Source organism: Pelophylax lessonae (assembly GCF_965119305.1).
Source record: "Pelophylax lessonae genome assembly, chromosome: 1".
Lineage (NCBI taxonomy): Eukaryota > Metazoa > Chordata > Amphibia > Anura > Ranidae > Pelophylax > Pelophylax lessonae.
The window spans coordinates 451,866,504-451,884,943 of NC_138768.1; the positions used below are offsets into that span (position 1 = coordinate 451,866,504).

The 18,440-nt window shown below is 37.7% G+C and overlaps 1 protein-coding gene across 2 annotated transcripts in view; it reads right to left on the reverse strand.

The window, feature by feature from the left end:
- NCAN (neurocan) overlaps positions 1–18,440 on the reverse strand; it is a 373,708-nt gene that overhangs the window by 114,023 nt on the left and 241,245 nt on the right. Inside the window, exon 7 of one of the 2 annotated variants that reach the window (XM_082243138.1) lies at positions 16,796–17,911. The exons of the other annotated variant lie outside the window; for it this stretch is intronic. Within the exon in view, the coding sequence (XP_082099264.1) occupies positions 16,796–17,911 (1,116 nt within the window). The remainder of the gene's footprint in view (positions 1–16,795; positions 17,912–18,440) is intronic. 2 annotated transcript variants of the gene reach the window in all.

Below are 18,440 nucleotides of genomic sequence, written 5' to 3' on the forward strand. Positions count from 1 at the left end.
ACAATAATGCACTATGAGCATCTTCCATTATCTTTTATAACCACATGATGTGAATAATGAGATTAGGGACCACCATAAGCCTGGATACATTCCCTAGAGCTGGCTGACTACTTGTCTTCAGAGTTACTTCCACTCACACATATGATCTCTTGGTGGGATCATTTGATTTGGTAAGCGGACAATTTTCACATACAGAGCACAGCGGTGACACACTTTCCATTGTGGATTATTTCAGCTGCACCACAAACAGTTTGTTGTATTTTAAAGTGGGAAAGTTGGAGCATCATATTTTCACTAAAACATTGAATTGTGGAGCACTGGACTATTTATGAACTTTTTACACCACTTATTATTTGTGTGTGCTTTTGCCATAACTCTGGTGGATCAGAGCCCAATCATCTATTGGGGCACTAACCGTAGTGGACACTTTTTTATTTTAGAGTTTCTGTTAATATTGGGACCTTATATTAACTATTTGCAGTTTTATTATCACCTACTGTATATGTATTTGATTCTAGCGCTGTACTTATATTGATTGTATAGGTTTATACGAGCTTTAAAGTGTCATTAAAGAGGAAATAAAGCTTCCTCTATAACTTGTACCTATAGGTAAGCCTATAATAAGGCTTACCTATTAGGTACTGTAAATATCTACTAAACATGCACCGTTAAGGAAATATTTACTTTGCATGCAGCCAGTGACATCCCGTGTCGTGCCGTTTCGTTCCTTCAGAGCTCTGTGCCGTGAACAGCGACTCCCAGGCGCATGCGCGGTAGAGTGACGTCAGTGGTGTGCGGGTGGTGCTGCGGGGCTTGTACTAGCTCATTATGGCTATGTCTTTCAGGTTCTTATTTTTTTTTGGAGGTTTGCAACCTCTTTAAACCCAGGCTGAAAAACTCTCATTACATGCTATATAAACAGAGTGTTGATACTCACAAAGCCACTAAAGCATTTGTTTTCGGTAGAGTAAAATATACCTGGTTAATTCTGCCTTCAGCAGTTCTTATGTTCTCTGTGTCCCCGCTGCAGGTTGAGATTGTGTAGACCAGCTGGTGTCTTCTATGGTGCATGCTCAATTTCAGTTCCCTTCTAAGATCTTCTTTTCCTCCTTTTTCTTGTCTGTGCAACCCACATGACTGTAGAGTCACACATGTGGGTGTAAACATTCTCCTCCCTCCTTCCTCCTCCATGTGTTGCTAAACACTATGGGGGCCGGATATAGTATGCTGATTGATTACAATCACTAGGAAACTCAAAGCTTTGCTTAGCTTTATTATAAATCGGTATTAAATATATTGCATAGATTTGCTAACACCTATAAAGTAAAAAAAGTCACAGATGTAAATTCCCTCTAAACAGAATGAAAGCTAGTGTCAATCATCTTTGACTCTGCCTACACCATACTGATGCACAAAAAATACACATTTGATGTTCAGTAAAGGTTTTTAGGAAGCTGTAAAACAGTTATTTGATACCTATAAAATTTTTTGAATTGCTCTTCTGAAACTGTTTTTTTTTTAGTCATGTGACTGACTTAGCACCAATCAGGGCTGGCCATACACAGACTAACACTGTAGAGAGCATACATCAGCAGAGTAACAGAAGCCCTTCCAAGGATCTTTTCCTGCAGATGCCAAAGAACATGGAACGATCATGGGACCACACAACAGTGCTGCAGGAATAAGGTACTTAGAGAATTGAAAAAAAAAAAAAAACAGAATACAGTGGCATCATATATATTATTTATGTGAATGAATTATGACCATTAACACTTAATACTTTGTTTAGTATCACTTTAAGTTCTCAAAGGGGGATAATTGTTTTTCCAGGCACTTGCAATGGTCCGTTTTGCTGCAGTAAAAATAAAAGAAATCAAACTGAATTCTTTGATAGAATAATCATCTGGTTTCCAACCTAATAAAGCCTCTTATGGCTGCTTCTGCAGGGGTCTAGCTAAGATAGTTGATCATATACAGTAGGCGAGTCAATTGTGCGCCCAACAACCAAGAAAAACTTCAGGGAGATTTCTAATCAGAAGTGAAAAAAGAGTTAAAGGAAGGCAAGGGGATAAAAGTTTGCCAACTTATATGGCGGAATCCAAAGAAGATTTTGGGGGCAGTAGCATAGGCTTCTAAGCTGATCCAAAGAGGGACAATAACCTGAGTGTGAAGAAGAGTGAGTTGTGATATTTGAATAGCTTGAAAAAACTGGATATACAGTACAGTACGGGAGACTCCCAAATCTCCTTGTAGCTTAGGTCAAAATAAAGTCTTTTTGGCAGCCTGTGGTCTAGTATAACCCTATTAAAGGCAAAGATCTTGGCTTTAAAAGAAAGCAAAACATGTGGAGGTATCCGCAGTATCTGCATAATATAGTAACTTAGATAATAGAGTCATAGAGTAATGGAGTCATCTTGACCTCTGTTATTTGTCCAAGCCAAAAGATAGGATGATGTCACCATTCTGTCAGAAAATCTTTCAGGATTCTTAAAAGAGCTGGGTAATTTGGCTAAATAAATACACAAGTAGGGGAGCTTATTTGGGGTCCATGTAATATCAAAATTATCTTTAATATTTTGGCACGTGTCTGATGGAAGATTTCTGTTCAAGACGTTCGATTTTTGACTGTTAACATGGAGCTCGGAAATAGAAGTGAAAGTTCACAGAAGGTAAAATAGATTGGGAAGGGATAAAATAGTTTTTTTTGAGTAAAAGGACAACATCATTGGCAAACACACATAATTTAGGATGGTAACCCGCAACTTCAAGACCTGCAATGTCAGGGGGTTAGCGAAGGAGATGGTCCAAAGGTTCAAACAATAGAACCAAGAGTAGGGGAGATAAGGGGCAACCTTGTCTAGTCCTGCATTGGATAGGGAAAGTATTTAACCTGAAGCCAGAGTATTGTACAAAGACCTGTGGGCCTTTATAGAGTACTCATATCCAAGTAAGAAAATTATTTCCAAACACCCTATTGTAAAGGCCAAATAAAATATATTTCCATGAAAGGCTACCCAAAGCTTTTTTGATATCCACGGACAGAAATAGAGAGGGGATTTTTCAGGATTTGACTAGCTCTACGAGATGAAAAGGTGACAGATGTAATCTCCAGCCTGATGGCCAGGTATAACACCTACTTGGTCCTGAGTCTAGCTACATTAGAGCTTAATCTAGTGGCTAAAATTTTAGCTAGCAAATTGACATCTGCATTAAGGAAGGAAAAAGGTCTGAAATTAGACTACGTAGTATCATCTGTCGATGGTTTCGGGATCATACTAATAGCTGCTTTATAGGATTCAGGGGAAAGTGTTCTGTACCAAGAAGACTGTTACAAGTTCAGACCAACTAGGGACCAAGGCAATCAACATTTTTTTTTTCTTATAATTAATGATAGTAAAACTGTCTGGGTCAGTTTTCTTGCTAGTTGTAAGATCTTTAACTGCAGTTTGAACTTCTAAAAGATATATTTACTTTTCAAGCAGACAATGGAAATCAGATGAAGGCAGAGGAAGAGCAACATTAGAAAAAAGAGAATCCACCTATGATTCACTAAAAGGTAATGGAGAGAAATAAAGACAGGTGAGTTTAGCTGGCCAGCCATGGACTTAAGTCGTGATAACTGGTTTGTTTCCCTCTCCCATACATTTTTACTTCTTATTCTTATTATAGTTTACATTTTTATTATATAATTAATTTTGCAATATAGTTAATTCATTACACTACTATGATTTATATTGTTTTATTAACAAGGTTGTTAATATTAATACTGTATTATTATGAGCATGGATGTTATCAATGTATTATCATCAATCTCATATCCTTCTATTTATTCATTTTTTTCATGTTCTTACAGATTTAAAAAAAATATTATTCTTGTTTTATATTTTTATGTTACATTGAAGCCCTAATCGGGGAGTGAAGTATAGCCCCCAAAACGCACTGACTCTGTATTTGTCTTTGGGAAAAACTTGTATCTGGACTTAAATATTAAAGTGTGTTCCACTTAATTCTAGACTCGTTCCGACTCATCACAACCCAAGGTGATCGTGGAAGTCCTTCAGTGTGTGGGCCCCTAGCCCAAAATTTAGATTTTCTGTAATTATACCACTACTATCCCATGATAAGAATATTGCAAAATAAACATATTCTAAAAAAATTGAGGGTTCCAATGCTACTAATCCCCTTTTTTAAGTCTCTTTTGGTCAGTGTCTGGAACCATCCCTACTTGGATACACCTACACTAAATGGTTAATATGCCTGCAAGGAACCAAGTAATAATGCGTAGGAAGATGTAATCTGGGAGCAGGTGCAAATCAGACTCTATCATCACTTTCCATTTTACACAAGCCCTCACTGGGTCTTCACAAAATGCCAGCTAATAGACCCTTTAAAGCATGTTTTGATAAAAATCAGGTTTGTTTACAGTCATTTAAGGGTTTGTAAATTGTTTTTCATCTACACATTCATAAATTGGCATTATATATATATATATATATATATATATATATACAGAGAGAGAAAAAGAGAGAGAGGGGGTATACACAATGCAAATAAATAAATAAATAATACATGGCAAAGCACTATAGCCCTACACTGTAGTAGCAGCCTGCAATGGAAATCTTGGACTGATTCTTCTGATAGGGGATAGGTCACTAGCTTAATGGCCCATACACACGATCCGAAAACCAGACGGAAAATACCTCTTTCGAATCGATCGTAGTACAGAGCTTTCGAGAGCCGATCACGACAAATCATCTGATATTATCTGATCGGACAAGCAAGAAAATATTTCTCGTACGATACCTGATTGTGTGGTTTTCGTTTAATCAGTACATTTGTCGTCCGAAAACACAATACAAATACTCTACAACACATTACATCATTTGTATTCTGTCGTACGAGAATTTTTGTAACTTTAGTAACCTCTCCTTTTTTGATATGTGACTAGCATGCAAACAAAAAACCTGATGATCTGTCGTCCAATTTTCAAATCGTGTGTATGGGCCATAAGCTATGTATTTTACAGTGATGCTTTCTATACTCAGTAAACATGAAGAATCAAAGGTCAATGTAATGATCCTCTAGAAAGCAATGATGTTCCAACTACTCCAGCCTTCACCCTCCCCTAATGCCATGGATATAGTTCCAAAATCTGACAACAGAACACAACAGAAGAAATATGCAAAAATGAGCACAATCGTTAACTCCATTACTTGGCAGTTGGCAAGCATTACTGACTTCAATTAATATTTTACTCAAAGGAGTATAACCAGCTACTGTGCTCCTTCTAAAAGTAACCCTGTCCCACCACAGCCCCACTGGCTGCAAGAGCATGTGCTCTGATATAATAGATCTTATTGCTATAGGGCTGCTATAACTAAAATCTCATATATCTGTCCCTCTAGACCTGATTGATGAAGGTTGAGGCCAGACTTACACTTATAGTATAGCCATAAAAATGGGAACAAGTCCATCTTCCTGACACTAATTTCAAGCCTGAATGCCTCTGTCCCCTGTTTCGATATAAACCCCCATCCCCCCGTCTTTTACTGATGAATGGTCCTCATTTAATCAATGACCACTCCACAATAACAAAGAGATTAGGTGGACGTGTTTATTAAAGAACCTGTCAACATTTCTGCCCAAAGCGAGATGTTCTTCTGGGACAATTAATCCTGGCTTTTACACAGAAACATAGATTGACAGTGTGTAAAAGCAGTTGGCCATTAAATAGCCTCTTACTATATCTAATTGCTATTGTGTAATACCTAATGCACAGTATTTGTACTTTATCTAAGCATATTCAGTTAGCAAGTGATAATGTACAAAATGTAGTAACCAATAGCAACCAATTTCCGATTGCCTTCTGACCATAATCTAGTGGGTTGCTACAGGGCAGTGATCTTCAATATACGGGCTTCCAGCTGCTGCGGAACTACACATCCCATGAGCCATTGTAAAACTCTGACATTCACAGACATGACTAGGCATGATGGGAATTGTAGTTCCTGAACAACTGGAGGGCCATTGTTTGAAGTCCCCTGCTTTAGGGTAATGCATTCTTGTATAGCTTTATTGTTCTTTGTGATATTTTACTGAAAAAGCTACATATAAGATTCAATATATGGTATGATAATAATTCCATGCTCCTGTACATACATTTTAAATCAATCTAAATCATTACACTATCTTATTATTTTTAAATGATTATGCTCAGTAACAATTGTGAAGATAGCAGATAGCCCCAGTCTGCAAACTGCTATTTTAAGTTGTTGCCCCTCTATGTTGTAGATAGCTATACCAGAAGCAGATACTACAGTTCCTCAATATAAAGTATATATTTCTTGGCACCCACCCTTGATAGAATTCTGAGACTAATGCATGATATATTTGTTTCTTTGCATGATTAGCTTACATTTTTATGCAAATTGCTTCACATTAATCTTTTGCAATTTTTTTTTTTTTAAATAGAAAATAAGTTTATTTGTGCTCTATAAATACAATACAAAATACAAAAACACATTAACACGTGAATTCCACACTTGTGAAACACTTAAAGTGCTTTTGCAATTTTTTTAAATGCAAATTTGCTATTCAAATCATATTTTGTTTTATAGTCATTTTTTTTAGTCATACTGGGGGAGTCAATGGACGAGAAGGATCTGGGTGTTCTGGTAGATCATCATACTAAACGGAGAAGTGGTAATTGCCATAATTCATTAAGATAAATCATATATATATATATATATATATATATATATATATATATATATAATACCACAGCATTTTCATTTTTTTTTTTTTTTAAACCCCTCAGTAGTGTGGAAGGAAAAAACCCAGCAAAGCATGATCCAATTTGCTCCAGCAGGGGAAAAAAATGTCATCCTGATCCCCCGAGAGGCAATCTGATTTTTCCTGGATCAACTTTACCTATAAATACTAGTATCCAGTTATATTATGTACATTCGGGCCTTTTTTAAAGCAATCTACTGAGCTGAAGAGAACCACCTCTTGAGGGAGTGGATTCCACATTTCCACAGATCTTACTTTGAAGAGACCTTTCTGTAATTGGAGATTAAATCTCTTTACCTCCAGATGTAAAGAGTGCCCCTTTGTCCTCTGTGATGACCTTAAAGTGAATACCTCAACATCAAGTTCACTATATGAACCACTTATCTATTTATACATGTTGATCATATCCCCCCTTAATCTCCTGTTCTCAAAAGGGAATACATGAGGTTCCTCTAATCTTTCCTCATAGCTGAGCTCCTACATGCCTCTTATCAGTTTGGTTGCCCTTGTCTTTACTTTCTCCAGTTCCCCAATATTCTTTTTGTGAACTGGTTCCCAAAACTGAACTGAATATTCTAGATGAGCTCCTACTAATGATTTGTACAGAGGTAAAATTATATATTTCTCTCTGGAGTCTATACCTCTCTTAATACAAGAAAGGATTTTGCTCTCTTTAGAAATAGCAGCTTGGCATTGCATGCTATTATCAAGCTTATGATCTACCAGAACACCCAGATCCTTCTCTACCATTGACTCCCCCATTTGTACCCCCTAGTATGTATGATGCAAATTCTTAGAAACCAAGTGCATAACTTTACATTTATCAACATTAAACCTCATTTGCCACATAGTCGCCCAATTAAACAGTGCATTGAGGTTGGCTTGTAAGTTGAAGACATCCTGTTAGGAAGTTATTCCACTGCATAGCTTGGTGTCAGCAGCAAAGACTGAAATGCTACTTTGAGTTCCAGACCCTATATCATTTATAAATATATTAAAAAGTAAGGGTCCCAACACTGAACCTTGGGGTACACCACTGATAACCTTAGACCATTCAGAGCATTTACAAACTGATTTTTCCAAGCCTGTAGACTTTACCTTACACATTAGCAATGTGTGGGGAACTGTATCAAAGCTTTTGTATAATCCAAGTATATTATGTCCACAGCCACTACGGTTTTACATACCTCCTCATAAAAAGAAATCAGATTTGTTTGACAACTTCTGTCTTTCATGAATCCATGCTATCCATTGCTTAAAATATTTTTTTTCCAGCAAGAACTCATCTATGTGGTCTTTTATTAAACTCTACAAGCTATATCTTCCCAGCTATAGAAGGTAGACTAACAGGTCTATAGTTATTTGGTAAAGGCTTTGATCCCTTTTTAAATGTAGTCACCACAATGGCCTTATGACAATACAGTTGTACTTTTCCAGTCATTAGCGAGTCCCTAAAAATTAGAAAGAATGGCTTTGAAATGACAGAGCTCAATTCTATTAGGATCCGTGGGTGTATGTCATCTGGTCCAGGTGCTTTATTCACCTTTATTCTGTCTAAATATTTATGGACCATTGTGGATCATTTGGGGGGAAAGTTCCTTGGGAGGGGCTTCTATTACTCTACTGATATAAGTCTGTGTATGGATAACCCTGACTGCTGCTGTGCCAGTTACATGACTAAAAAAAGAGTTTCAGAAGAGCAATTCAAATGAGATAATACATATCAAGTAACTGTTTTACAGCTACTAATCAATTAATATTGAACATCAAATGTGTGTTTTTTTGTTCATTCATATGGTGTAGGTCAAACATGATTAAAGCCAGCTGTTCAGATGGCATCTGCATCCAAGGCTCTTATTTTACTTTACAAGTATCAGCAATTACATTTGATATATTTAATACTTGATTATATTAAAACTACGTTTTTTTTTTGTGAATTTCTTAGTAAATGTAATCAATCAACAAACTATATCCCACCCACATAGTGATTAGCAATAGGAGGACATGAAGGAGAAGGAGGAGGGAGGGGCGTGTAATTTACCACACTGTGTACGCCCATATGTGTGACTCTATAGTCATGTGGGCTGCATAGATAAGATAAAGGAGGAAATGAGGAGCTTAGAAGGGATTTGAAATTGAGCATGCCCAGTAGAGGACACGGCTGGTCTACACAGTCTAAACCTGCAGTGGGGACATAAAGAAGATGGGAGGGACAGCTGAAGGCAGGATCAACCAGGTATATTTCACTCTACACAAAATGAATACTTTAGTGGCTTTCTGAGTATAAACACTCTGTTATACAGCATGTGGTGCAAATTTTTCGTAGTCTGGGTTTAATTACACTTTAATATTGATATGCAATGCCAAGCTGCAGTTTCTAAAGTAAGCAAATCTTGTATTTTGCTCCTGTACTAAGCATTAGTAGGATCTCATCTGTAATAAACAGTTCAGTTTTGGGGCCAAGACCACAAAAATATTGGGGAACTGGAGAAAGTGCAGGAAAGGGCAACCAAACTGATATAGTGGCATGGTGGAGCTCAACTATGAGGAAAGCATAGCTGACTTGAATTTATTATTTTTTGAGAAGGGGGCGATTAAGGGGGGGGGGGGGTATGATTATAGGTGAGTGCACATGGTGTGCCTCGGCTCACCCTAAGCACCTTGTTTGCATTAGCATAATTGCTCTGTGTGCAAGCAGAGAGATGGGAAAGATCTCTCTTATACCAGGTCCACCAGAAGAGAAGGCTTACACTCTTCTCTTTCACTGTGTTGGCAGGGAGATCAATGTGTTGAGCCCATATATACAGTGCATCTGGAAAGTATTTACAGCACTTCACTTTTTTCACATTTTGTTATGTTGCAAAGTGACCTCATTCACTTTAAGGTTATTACAATATGACCTCATTCACTGTAAGGTTTTTTACAAAGGACAAGGGGGCAATCTTTATGTCTAAAGGAAAAGAGATTTAACTCCAAATACGGAAAGGCTTCTTCACAGTAAGAGCTGTGAACATTTGGAATAGACTCCCTGAGAAACTAGTTCTAGCCAACTCAGTAGATTGTTTATTTTATTTAAAAAAAAAAAAGAGCTGGGTGCATTCCTAAATGCACAAAGTTTATCTGGATAACGCGTATAGGTTATTTTTTCCATCTGAAGCAATTCGGACCATAGTTTATAGGGTTTTTTCTTTTTCTTTCCTCTGTAGGTATAGGGTTCTCTGTATTGAGGTTTTCTATTAATTTATTCTATTTATTTATTTTATTTTTTTCTATTGCTTGAACTATCGGAACTTGTATCTTTTTTAACCCAACTATGTAACTATGTGTAGATGATTACATTGTTATCTCATACATCTGTTTCTGTTATAGTGGGAACCTGGTGTATCGGGCATTGTCTAACGTACAATAAATAAAGCCCTTCTTCCTGATGGGTTGATGGTAATATTTACTTTTATCCTATTAGCGCAGTTTTTACCTCAACCATAAGTACTGTGAAAGAAAATGACTCCATTATAACATAAAATCTGCATCCCCTCATAAAATCATCATTATCACCTAACAGTGTTTTGTTTCCGCTAGACAAATGCTGTAATAGGAAATCACAGCTGGAGCAGAGAAAGATCAAAGATAGTGGCTCATTACAGCAAGTTTAAGTAATGGTATAATCCCCCCTCCTAACAACACATACCTCCTTTTTTCTTGAAGCCTATTGTATTGTAAAAGCGAAATCAACTCACTGGCACATTAAGCATTTCAAGTTAACACACTCATCAGTGCATGCAATAACATTTGGGACAAACTTAAGTAAAAATATGGCAACCACTAGATTAGCAGCGCAGATGGCTGCTCTTGCAGGATAAAATCTCCTCCCATTACCTCAGTGAATCCTAGCTAAGAGAACCCACCAGAGGGACTTAGGCTGAAGGCAGTCGGCTGTGGGCATCGCTGGTTAAAGATAGAGCAGCAGAAAGTTCATTATTGGGAGCATGGGCTGTAATCAAGACTGTGATTTCATTGTTAAATGAAGCTTGTAACAAGGGATAAAAGCAATACATCTGCACACAGCGGGGGCCCTATGCAAGCCCAATCTCTTTAAACACTTTGTAAGGAAAAGATAGTGCCTCCTGGAATTAACCATTTATTGAAACAATTTTTTGTTGGTGAAGCTGATCTCCAATCCTTGCTAAAGATGCCTCCTTTCAAAATATTTAAACCATATGACCTGGCTAAATAATTTATTACATGTGCTGTATATCACAAAGATCTAAGGGGCTTTCAAACAGAGGAATCCACATACCTTAGGGTTATTGGAACCAAATTATGGGTGAATGGAACTGGATTTATGAGTAATTAAAAAGAAACAGGATTATCTGCATAACTGAACATGAAATCAAAGTTGAGAAATCGACTTGATGTGTCAGATGACATACAAGTAACATTGCCAGTAACTGGACCCCAATTGTATGTTTTAATTGCACAAAAACAACAGCAAGCATCTCACTAGTTGTAGCTAGCGTGTGTTTTGATGATTTGCCCTTTATATAACAAATATGATCGAATTCTTATGATTGTCTTTTAGGCTTTCTGTTCTTAGATGTACGAACATATATAAAGTATAACCAAGCTTGTGGCATCTCTTGAAGTCATACTGGTCCCTAAAGGGCATGGTGATCATGATGATTTTGGCTGTCTGGTGAAGGGGGTATGTAGAAATATTGGGAACATAAACTCAAGATTTATAATGATGATAAGGTAGGGTACCCTGATCTATAATAATGGAACAAAGCAACCACAATAAGCAGCCATCATGCACCTGGATTCTCTAGTCCAGCATTTCTCAACCTTTTCAGCACAGAGGAACCCTTGAAATACATTTCTGTTCTCGGGAAACCCCTGCTAAAAATCTAAAACTCATGACACATTAGTGTGACAGTCAGTGGGAAGAATGCTCATTACACTTCTCATAATTGGGAAGAATTGTCCCCTTACAGAGAGCTAAAAGGAACAATGGTGTCATTGGGAACTTATCAGAGAGGCAGAAATTGCCCATTGCTCAAGGAACCCCTAGCAACCTCAGAAGGAATCCTAGGGTTCCACAGAAGCCTGGTTGAGAAACCCTGATCTAGTCATTAGTTATGTGACCCCTGACAACTAGCCTGATTGTGAAGTTATGCTAGAGAACAGCCTAGTGCAGTATAATACATTGATCATGCAGTGCCCTCCCCAACCAGAACCAATGATACAAATTATACCATATCTATGTACTTGTGATCATTAGGAATACATATTTTACTGTACAGAACTGAAGGGACTAAGGAAATACTTTTGAAGCAACAAATTGTGAAAGAAACATGGAGGCTGTCATTGCTGAGTGGTCCTTTTGAAAATACTAGCGACACAACTGTCATGCTGAACCTTTTGCTTCAATACTTTTGGTAGAAAAGAGCAAGTATGTAGATACAAACATCTGATATTCCTGACCTGCATACTTATTCCAGGTCAGTGACTCAGAAAGCAATATACTTCTTAGATCATTGTAAAAGCTAGGAAACTAGCAATTTCAGAAGATGATCTGCTATGGTGGATCCCATTTTGCTCTTAATATGGGTTTACTAGAGGTATTAAACCCAAAAAAAGTTTTTTTTTTTGTTCAAAACCTCATTGTCTGTACCAGGCTTTAGACATATTAACATATTTAGTTGGACTAAAACATTAAAGCGGAACGTCAGCTAACAATTTAAAATCAGTTATTGTAACAGGTTTTTCCTTTTTACATAAAGGAAAAGGAGCTCACCATCATAAGCACCCCTGTTAGTGTTTTCTTTTCTTTGCACAATAGAAAATTTATATTTGAAAGTATTTCTAACTTGCACAGAATAATACGGGGAGAGGTGAGGAAGTAGACATCTAGACTGTAAAGGTGGAAAGGGGGGAGCGGGAGAGTAGGAAAGGATAGCATGGTGGAAGAGACCAATAAGTAAAGTAAAAGATACTAAACTAGAGACGTAGAAGAATGATAAGTGTAGAAAAAGGAAAGAAGGGAGTTGAAGTAAAATAGGGCCAACACATAGTGGGTGCTGGACTGGGTAAGGTGTAAAAGGTTATTTGGATATGTACATCTGTTCGTTTTGTCTCTCTCTCTCTTGCACCCCCCCCCCCCCATGTGTCATGTCATGTCTTTGTTAGAAATATTAAGTGTGAGCTGTATGATATTTTTGTATTGCAAATGTGACTAATAAAACAAGCCAATTGTTTTTTCCCAACCTTCTACAGTGAGGGAAAAAAGTATTTGATCCCCTACTGATTTTGTACGTTTGCCTATTGACAAAGAAATTATCAGTCTATCATTTTAATGGTAGGTTTATTTTAACCACTTCTGGACCGCCCACCCCATCTATACTGCGGCAGGGCAGCCCGGCTGCGCAAAATCACGTATAGGTACGTGATTTTGTGCAGGAGTTCCCGGCGGCGCACGCGGCCTGCCACCCACGATCGTGCAGGAGATTGACTGAACAGCAGTCTGCCTATGTAAACAAGGCAGACGGCTGTTCTGTCACAGAAGAAGAGTGGGATCTGGGATCTTGTGCTTCAGCTAAGCTGAAATACAGATCTCTATTTTTTTAGCACATCCATTCCCCCCACAGCTAGGAGCACACCTAAACCCTTGATCACCCCTTGTGTTAACCCCTTCCCTGCCATTGTCATTTATACAGTAACAGTGAATTTTATTTTAGCACTGATCACTGTATTGGAGTCACTGGTCCCCAAAAAGTGTCACTTAGTGACAGATTTGCCCACCGCAATGTCACAGTCCCACTAAAAATCGCCGTCATTACTAGTAAAAACAATGAAAAATGCCATAAATCTATCCCATAGTTTGTAGATGCTATAACTTTTGCGCAAACCAATCGAAATACACCTATTAGGATTTTTTTTCACCAAACATATGTAGCAGAATACATATTGGCGTAAATTGATGAAAAATTTAGATTTTTTTTATATTTTTTTTATTGGGAATGTTTTATAGCAGGAAAGTAAAAAATATTATTTTTTTTTTCAAAATTGTCAGTCTTTTTTTGTTTATAGCGCAAAAAATAAAAACAGCAGAGGTGATTAAATACCACCAAAATAAACCTCTATTTGTGGGGAAAAAAAAGACATCAATTTTATTTGGCTACAGCGTCACATGACCGCGCAATTGTCAGTGAAAGCAATGCAGTGCCGTATTGCAAAAAATGACCTAGTCATTAAGGAGGTAAAACCTTCCAGAACTGAAGTGGTTAACAGTGGAAGAACAACAAAAATATCCAAAAAGACACATTTTAAAAAAGTTATAAATTGATTTTCATTTTAATGAGTGAAATAAGTGTGTGATCCCTTTGCAAAACGTGACTTAGTATTGGTGGCAAAACTCTTGTTGGCAATCACAAAGGTCAGACGTTTCTTGTAGTCAACCACCAGGTTTGCACACATCTCAGGAGGGATTTTGTCCCACTCCTCTTTGCAGATCCTCTCCAAGTCATTAAGGTTTTGAGGCTGGCACATTAAGGTTTTGAGGCTGGCGTTTGATAACTCGAACCTTCAGCTCCCTTCACATATTTTCTATAGGATTAGGGTCTGGAGATTGGCTAGGCCACTCCAGGACCCTAATGTGCTTCTTCTTGAGCCACTCATTTGTTGCCTTGGCCATGTGTATTGGGGCATTGTCATGCTGGAATACCCATCCACGACCCATTTTCAATGCCTCGGCTGAGGGAAGGAGGTTCTCACCCAGGATTTAACAGTAAATGGCCCTGTCTATCGTCCCTTTAATGCAGTGAAGTTGTCCTGTTCCCTTAGCAGAAAAAAAACCCCAATGCATAATGTTTCCACCTCCATGACAGTGGGGATGGTGTTCTTGGAGTCATAGGCAGCATTCTTCCTCCTCCAAACACAGCGTTTTGAGTTGATGCCAAAGAGCTTGATTTTGGTCTCGTCTGCCCACAACACTTTCACCCAGCTCTCCTCTGATTCATTCAGCTGTTCATTAGCAAACTAATGATGAATGGGCCTATACATGTGCTTTTTTTGAGCAGGGGGACCTTGCGGGTGCTATAGGATTTCAGTCCTTCATGGCGTACTGTGTTAGCAATTGTTTTCTTGGTGACTATGGTCCCAGCTGCATTGAGATTATTGACAAGATTCTCCCGTGTAGTTCTGGATTGGTTCCCCACTGCTCTCCAGATCATTAAAACTCCACGAGTTGAGATCTTGCATAGAGCCCCAGACAGAGGGAGATTGACAGTTATTTTGTGTTTCTTCCATTTGCGAATAATCGCACCAACTGTTTTCACTCTCTCACCAAGCTGCTTGGCGATGGTCTTGTAGCCCATTCTAGCCTTCTGTAGGTCTACAATCTTGTCCCTGACATCCTTGGACAGCTGTTTGGTCTTGGCCATGGTGGAGAGATTGGAATCTGATTGATTGATTGCTCCTGTGGACAGGTGTCTTTTATACAGGTAACAAGCTGAGATTAAGAGCACTCCCTTTAAGAGAGTGCTCCTTATCTCAGCTCGTTACCTGTATAGAAGACACCTGGGAGCCAGAAATCTTGCTGATTGATAGGGGATCAAATATTTATTTCACTCATTAAAATGCAACTCAATTTATAACTTTTAGAAATGCGTTTTTCTGTATATTTTTGTTGTTATTTTGTTGTTATTCTGTCTCTCACTGTTAAAATAAACCTACCATTAAAATTATAGAGTGATCATTTCTTTGTCAGCGGGCAAACATACAAAATCAGCAGTGGATCAAATACTTTTTTCCCTCACTGTAACTGCATCTTTTTTCTGCTGGGCAGCTTTGTCTGTAAAAGTAAGCTGAAAAATAACAGACTTATTGGCAAGATCAACAGGTAAAAGCAAATCGAAAAAAGACTAAAAATGAACTTGTGCAGCCACCACATCTAAGAAATGACAAGCTGCAATATATTTAGTTTTTGGTTTTGGGTTTAATACTTAATTTAACAGTGTAATAAAACTAAGCAGTGTAATAATCCCTTGGAGTAGAGGGTAGTATTTTTTAGAGGACTGTATAATACAATTTAGAGCTGAAATTTAATTTTAGTGGATGTGAAATATAGTGGAGCAACTCCAACATACATTACTGTATGTTAGAGTATATATTGATGGTGTCCTTTGATGTGTTGTATTTTTTTCTTTGTTTTTGGGCAAAGTACAATTATAAAAATATTTGGTTTGAATACATTTTATCATTGAATCTGTATTGTAGAAAAATATCCTAAATATAAGTTCAATGATGTCATAGAACAAATGAGATCTAAGAAAATACTACCCTAGCAAGACTATTCTCTGACTAGGGGGTCTGGGAACCCCCTTTATTTCAGCCTTCCAATTTTCCACGAAAATATAAAAACATGTTTTATCAAGAACATTTAAAAATGTTTCTTATTCATTTCTTGACAAAAGTGACTTCATGTTAATTGACGAAGACTAAACTATTTTTCCTAATTCCCTAAACTAATTTCTCAGTAAAATGTAACTGTTCTGATTTAGGTAGCCCGTTATAATATATTAAAGAAAGCACTTCTAAAATACACAAAACCAAAAAAAATAAAAAATATATATATATACATTTACTTTTGCAAATTGATGTTCTCCTAGCACAGGGAATCCAGACAATCTTTATGGAAAACAACAATTTTGCAAAAATAAATTGGCAATTATATGTTTACCGTTTAATGTGTGCAACGTATGCATTCTAACATAGGAGTGTCACTTTTTTCTGCTTTGTAAACTCTTCCAACTAGTAAGTCTTTCTTAATAATCTCTACAATTATCTCTTATAACAACCCATTCATCTGAAGATCTAAACTGATATTGATTTTCAGTGAACTAAAGCACCAAGCTATATTAATATATAGAATCTTTCTTTCATAAGTCTGGTGTATACTGTAAGAAATTGAAAGGTTGGATTTCTGTGTATGTGAATGCATTCTTACTTGATTGCTCTTTCCCTGTTTCCTTCACTTCATTGGAACTGGATAGTGATACCATCTGAGGTACATGGTCTTTGTCCCGGTTTCCTATGGTTGTCAGTTCATTGTTGCTTTGCATCTGGTCATCAGATCCATCAGGTTTCCATAAAATATTCCTTGGCAAACCTGTTTCATGTTCACTAAGTCTGTTCTGAAAATGCCTCCCACCATCTCGATCATATTTTTTAGCTGGAGTGTCCAAAGAACCTGGCTTGCTTTGACCACTGACGTCTTCTACTAAACTAGTTTGCTTTTTTATTGTATTAATATTTGTGCTTTGCCTTTCATTTTCCAGTTCTGCTGTGGGAGTGGGAATTTCAAAGTGTTCATAAAAGAATTTTGTTTCAGAAATGTGACCAGGTCCATCGGTATTAGAAGATAGAGACTTATGTTTATCTAAAAAAAATATATACTGCAATGAATTTTGGCCATTTTCTGGAACTGAATTGATATCCTTGTCAAGTCCATACTGTTTGGGTACTTGCCCAGCATTTGAAAGTTCTTCTGAAGAATCTGGTTCCACCTGCTCTACAATATCCCTCCAAGTTTTCTGTCTGAGTTTTGATTTTCTGTCCACCATGTTCAGTGACCAGTCCTCTTCTTGTCCCTTGGAAACCTCACTTTTGGTAATTTTCCGCCTGACTGTAGCTGGAGTCGTCTTAGTATTGTGTGCTCCTATTGTATCTTGTATCCTATTCCAAATAGGAGCATGTGTAATAGTTAGCGGGCTTGAACTGTGAAAATAATCTGATTCTGGTGGATCACTAGTCACTGTTTCTTGTTGCACTTCTTCGGTGAAAGCTGGATTAAGCAGCTTGGAAGATAACACATTGACTTTCTTTGAAATACCCTTTAAATCTATGGATGTTACTGGATCACTGCCTTCGATTTCATATCTTTGCCTTGTAGTAGGCATTACACTGTCAGTGGCAGACAAGGCATTATTTAATTCCAATTGTGTTGCTTGTCCAGGCTCTTGACTTTGAAGTTCTGGTTTTATCAGCCTGAGGTCTTCCCGTGGCATGAACGTTGGACCTTGCTGCTCATTCCCTTGTGAGGTGGGGGCTGTTGCTTGAAGAGCTGTTGAGAGGCAACATGTCAAAAGGATAAATTAGAATCCTATCATGCTGAACGGAGAGAGAGAAGCCATCAAACCAAGCAAGAAGCTGCTCTTAATTCAGCAGTCAATTCATAAAGATAGAAGGATCTAGATTTATCCATGCTCTGCTTCTGTTTGGAAGTGCACCAAAGAATCTAATGGGATTAGCATGCCGACATGCCACAAAAACTTGGTTTATCATTTGACAATGCAATAAATATTTATAGAATGCCTTTCAAATCTCAATTCCTGCACAGTTATGTATGACATTTTGCAGTTACTTTGCCTGCGGTTTATAGCTGTGGCTCTGAAATGACTGGCCCCTGCAAAGACTATATCATTATATTATTATGATAAAAATCTCTACCGGTGTCTACTCCAGACACATCCCCAGGTGGGAGCTCGTCTGAGATATATCCCCTTCCTGCCCTGCCTGCATGATTTACAGTATAACACGTCTGCAGTATGCTGATTTCGCCCTTGCCTTAACTTTTCCCCACGAGAGTTTCC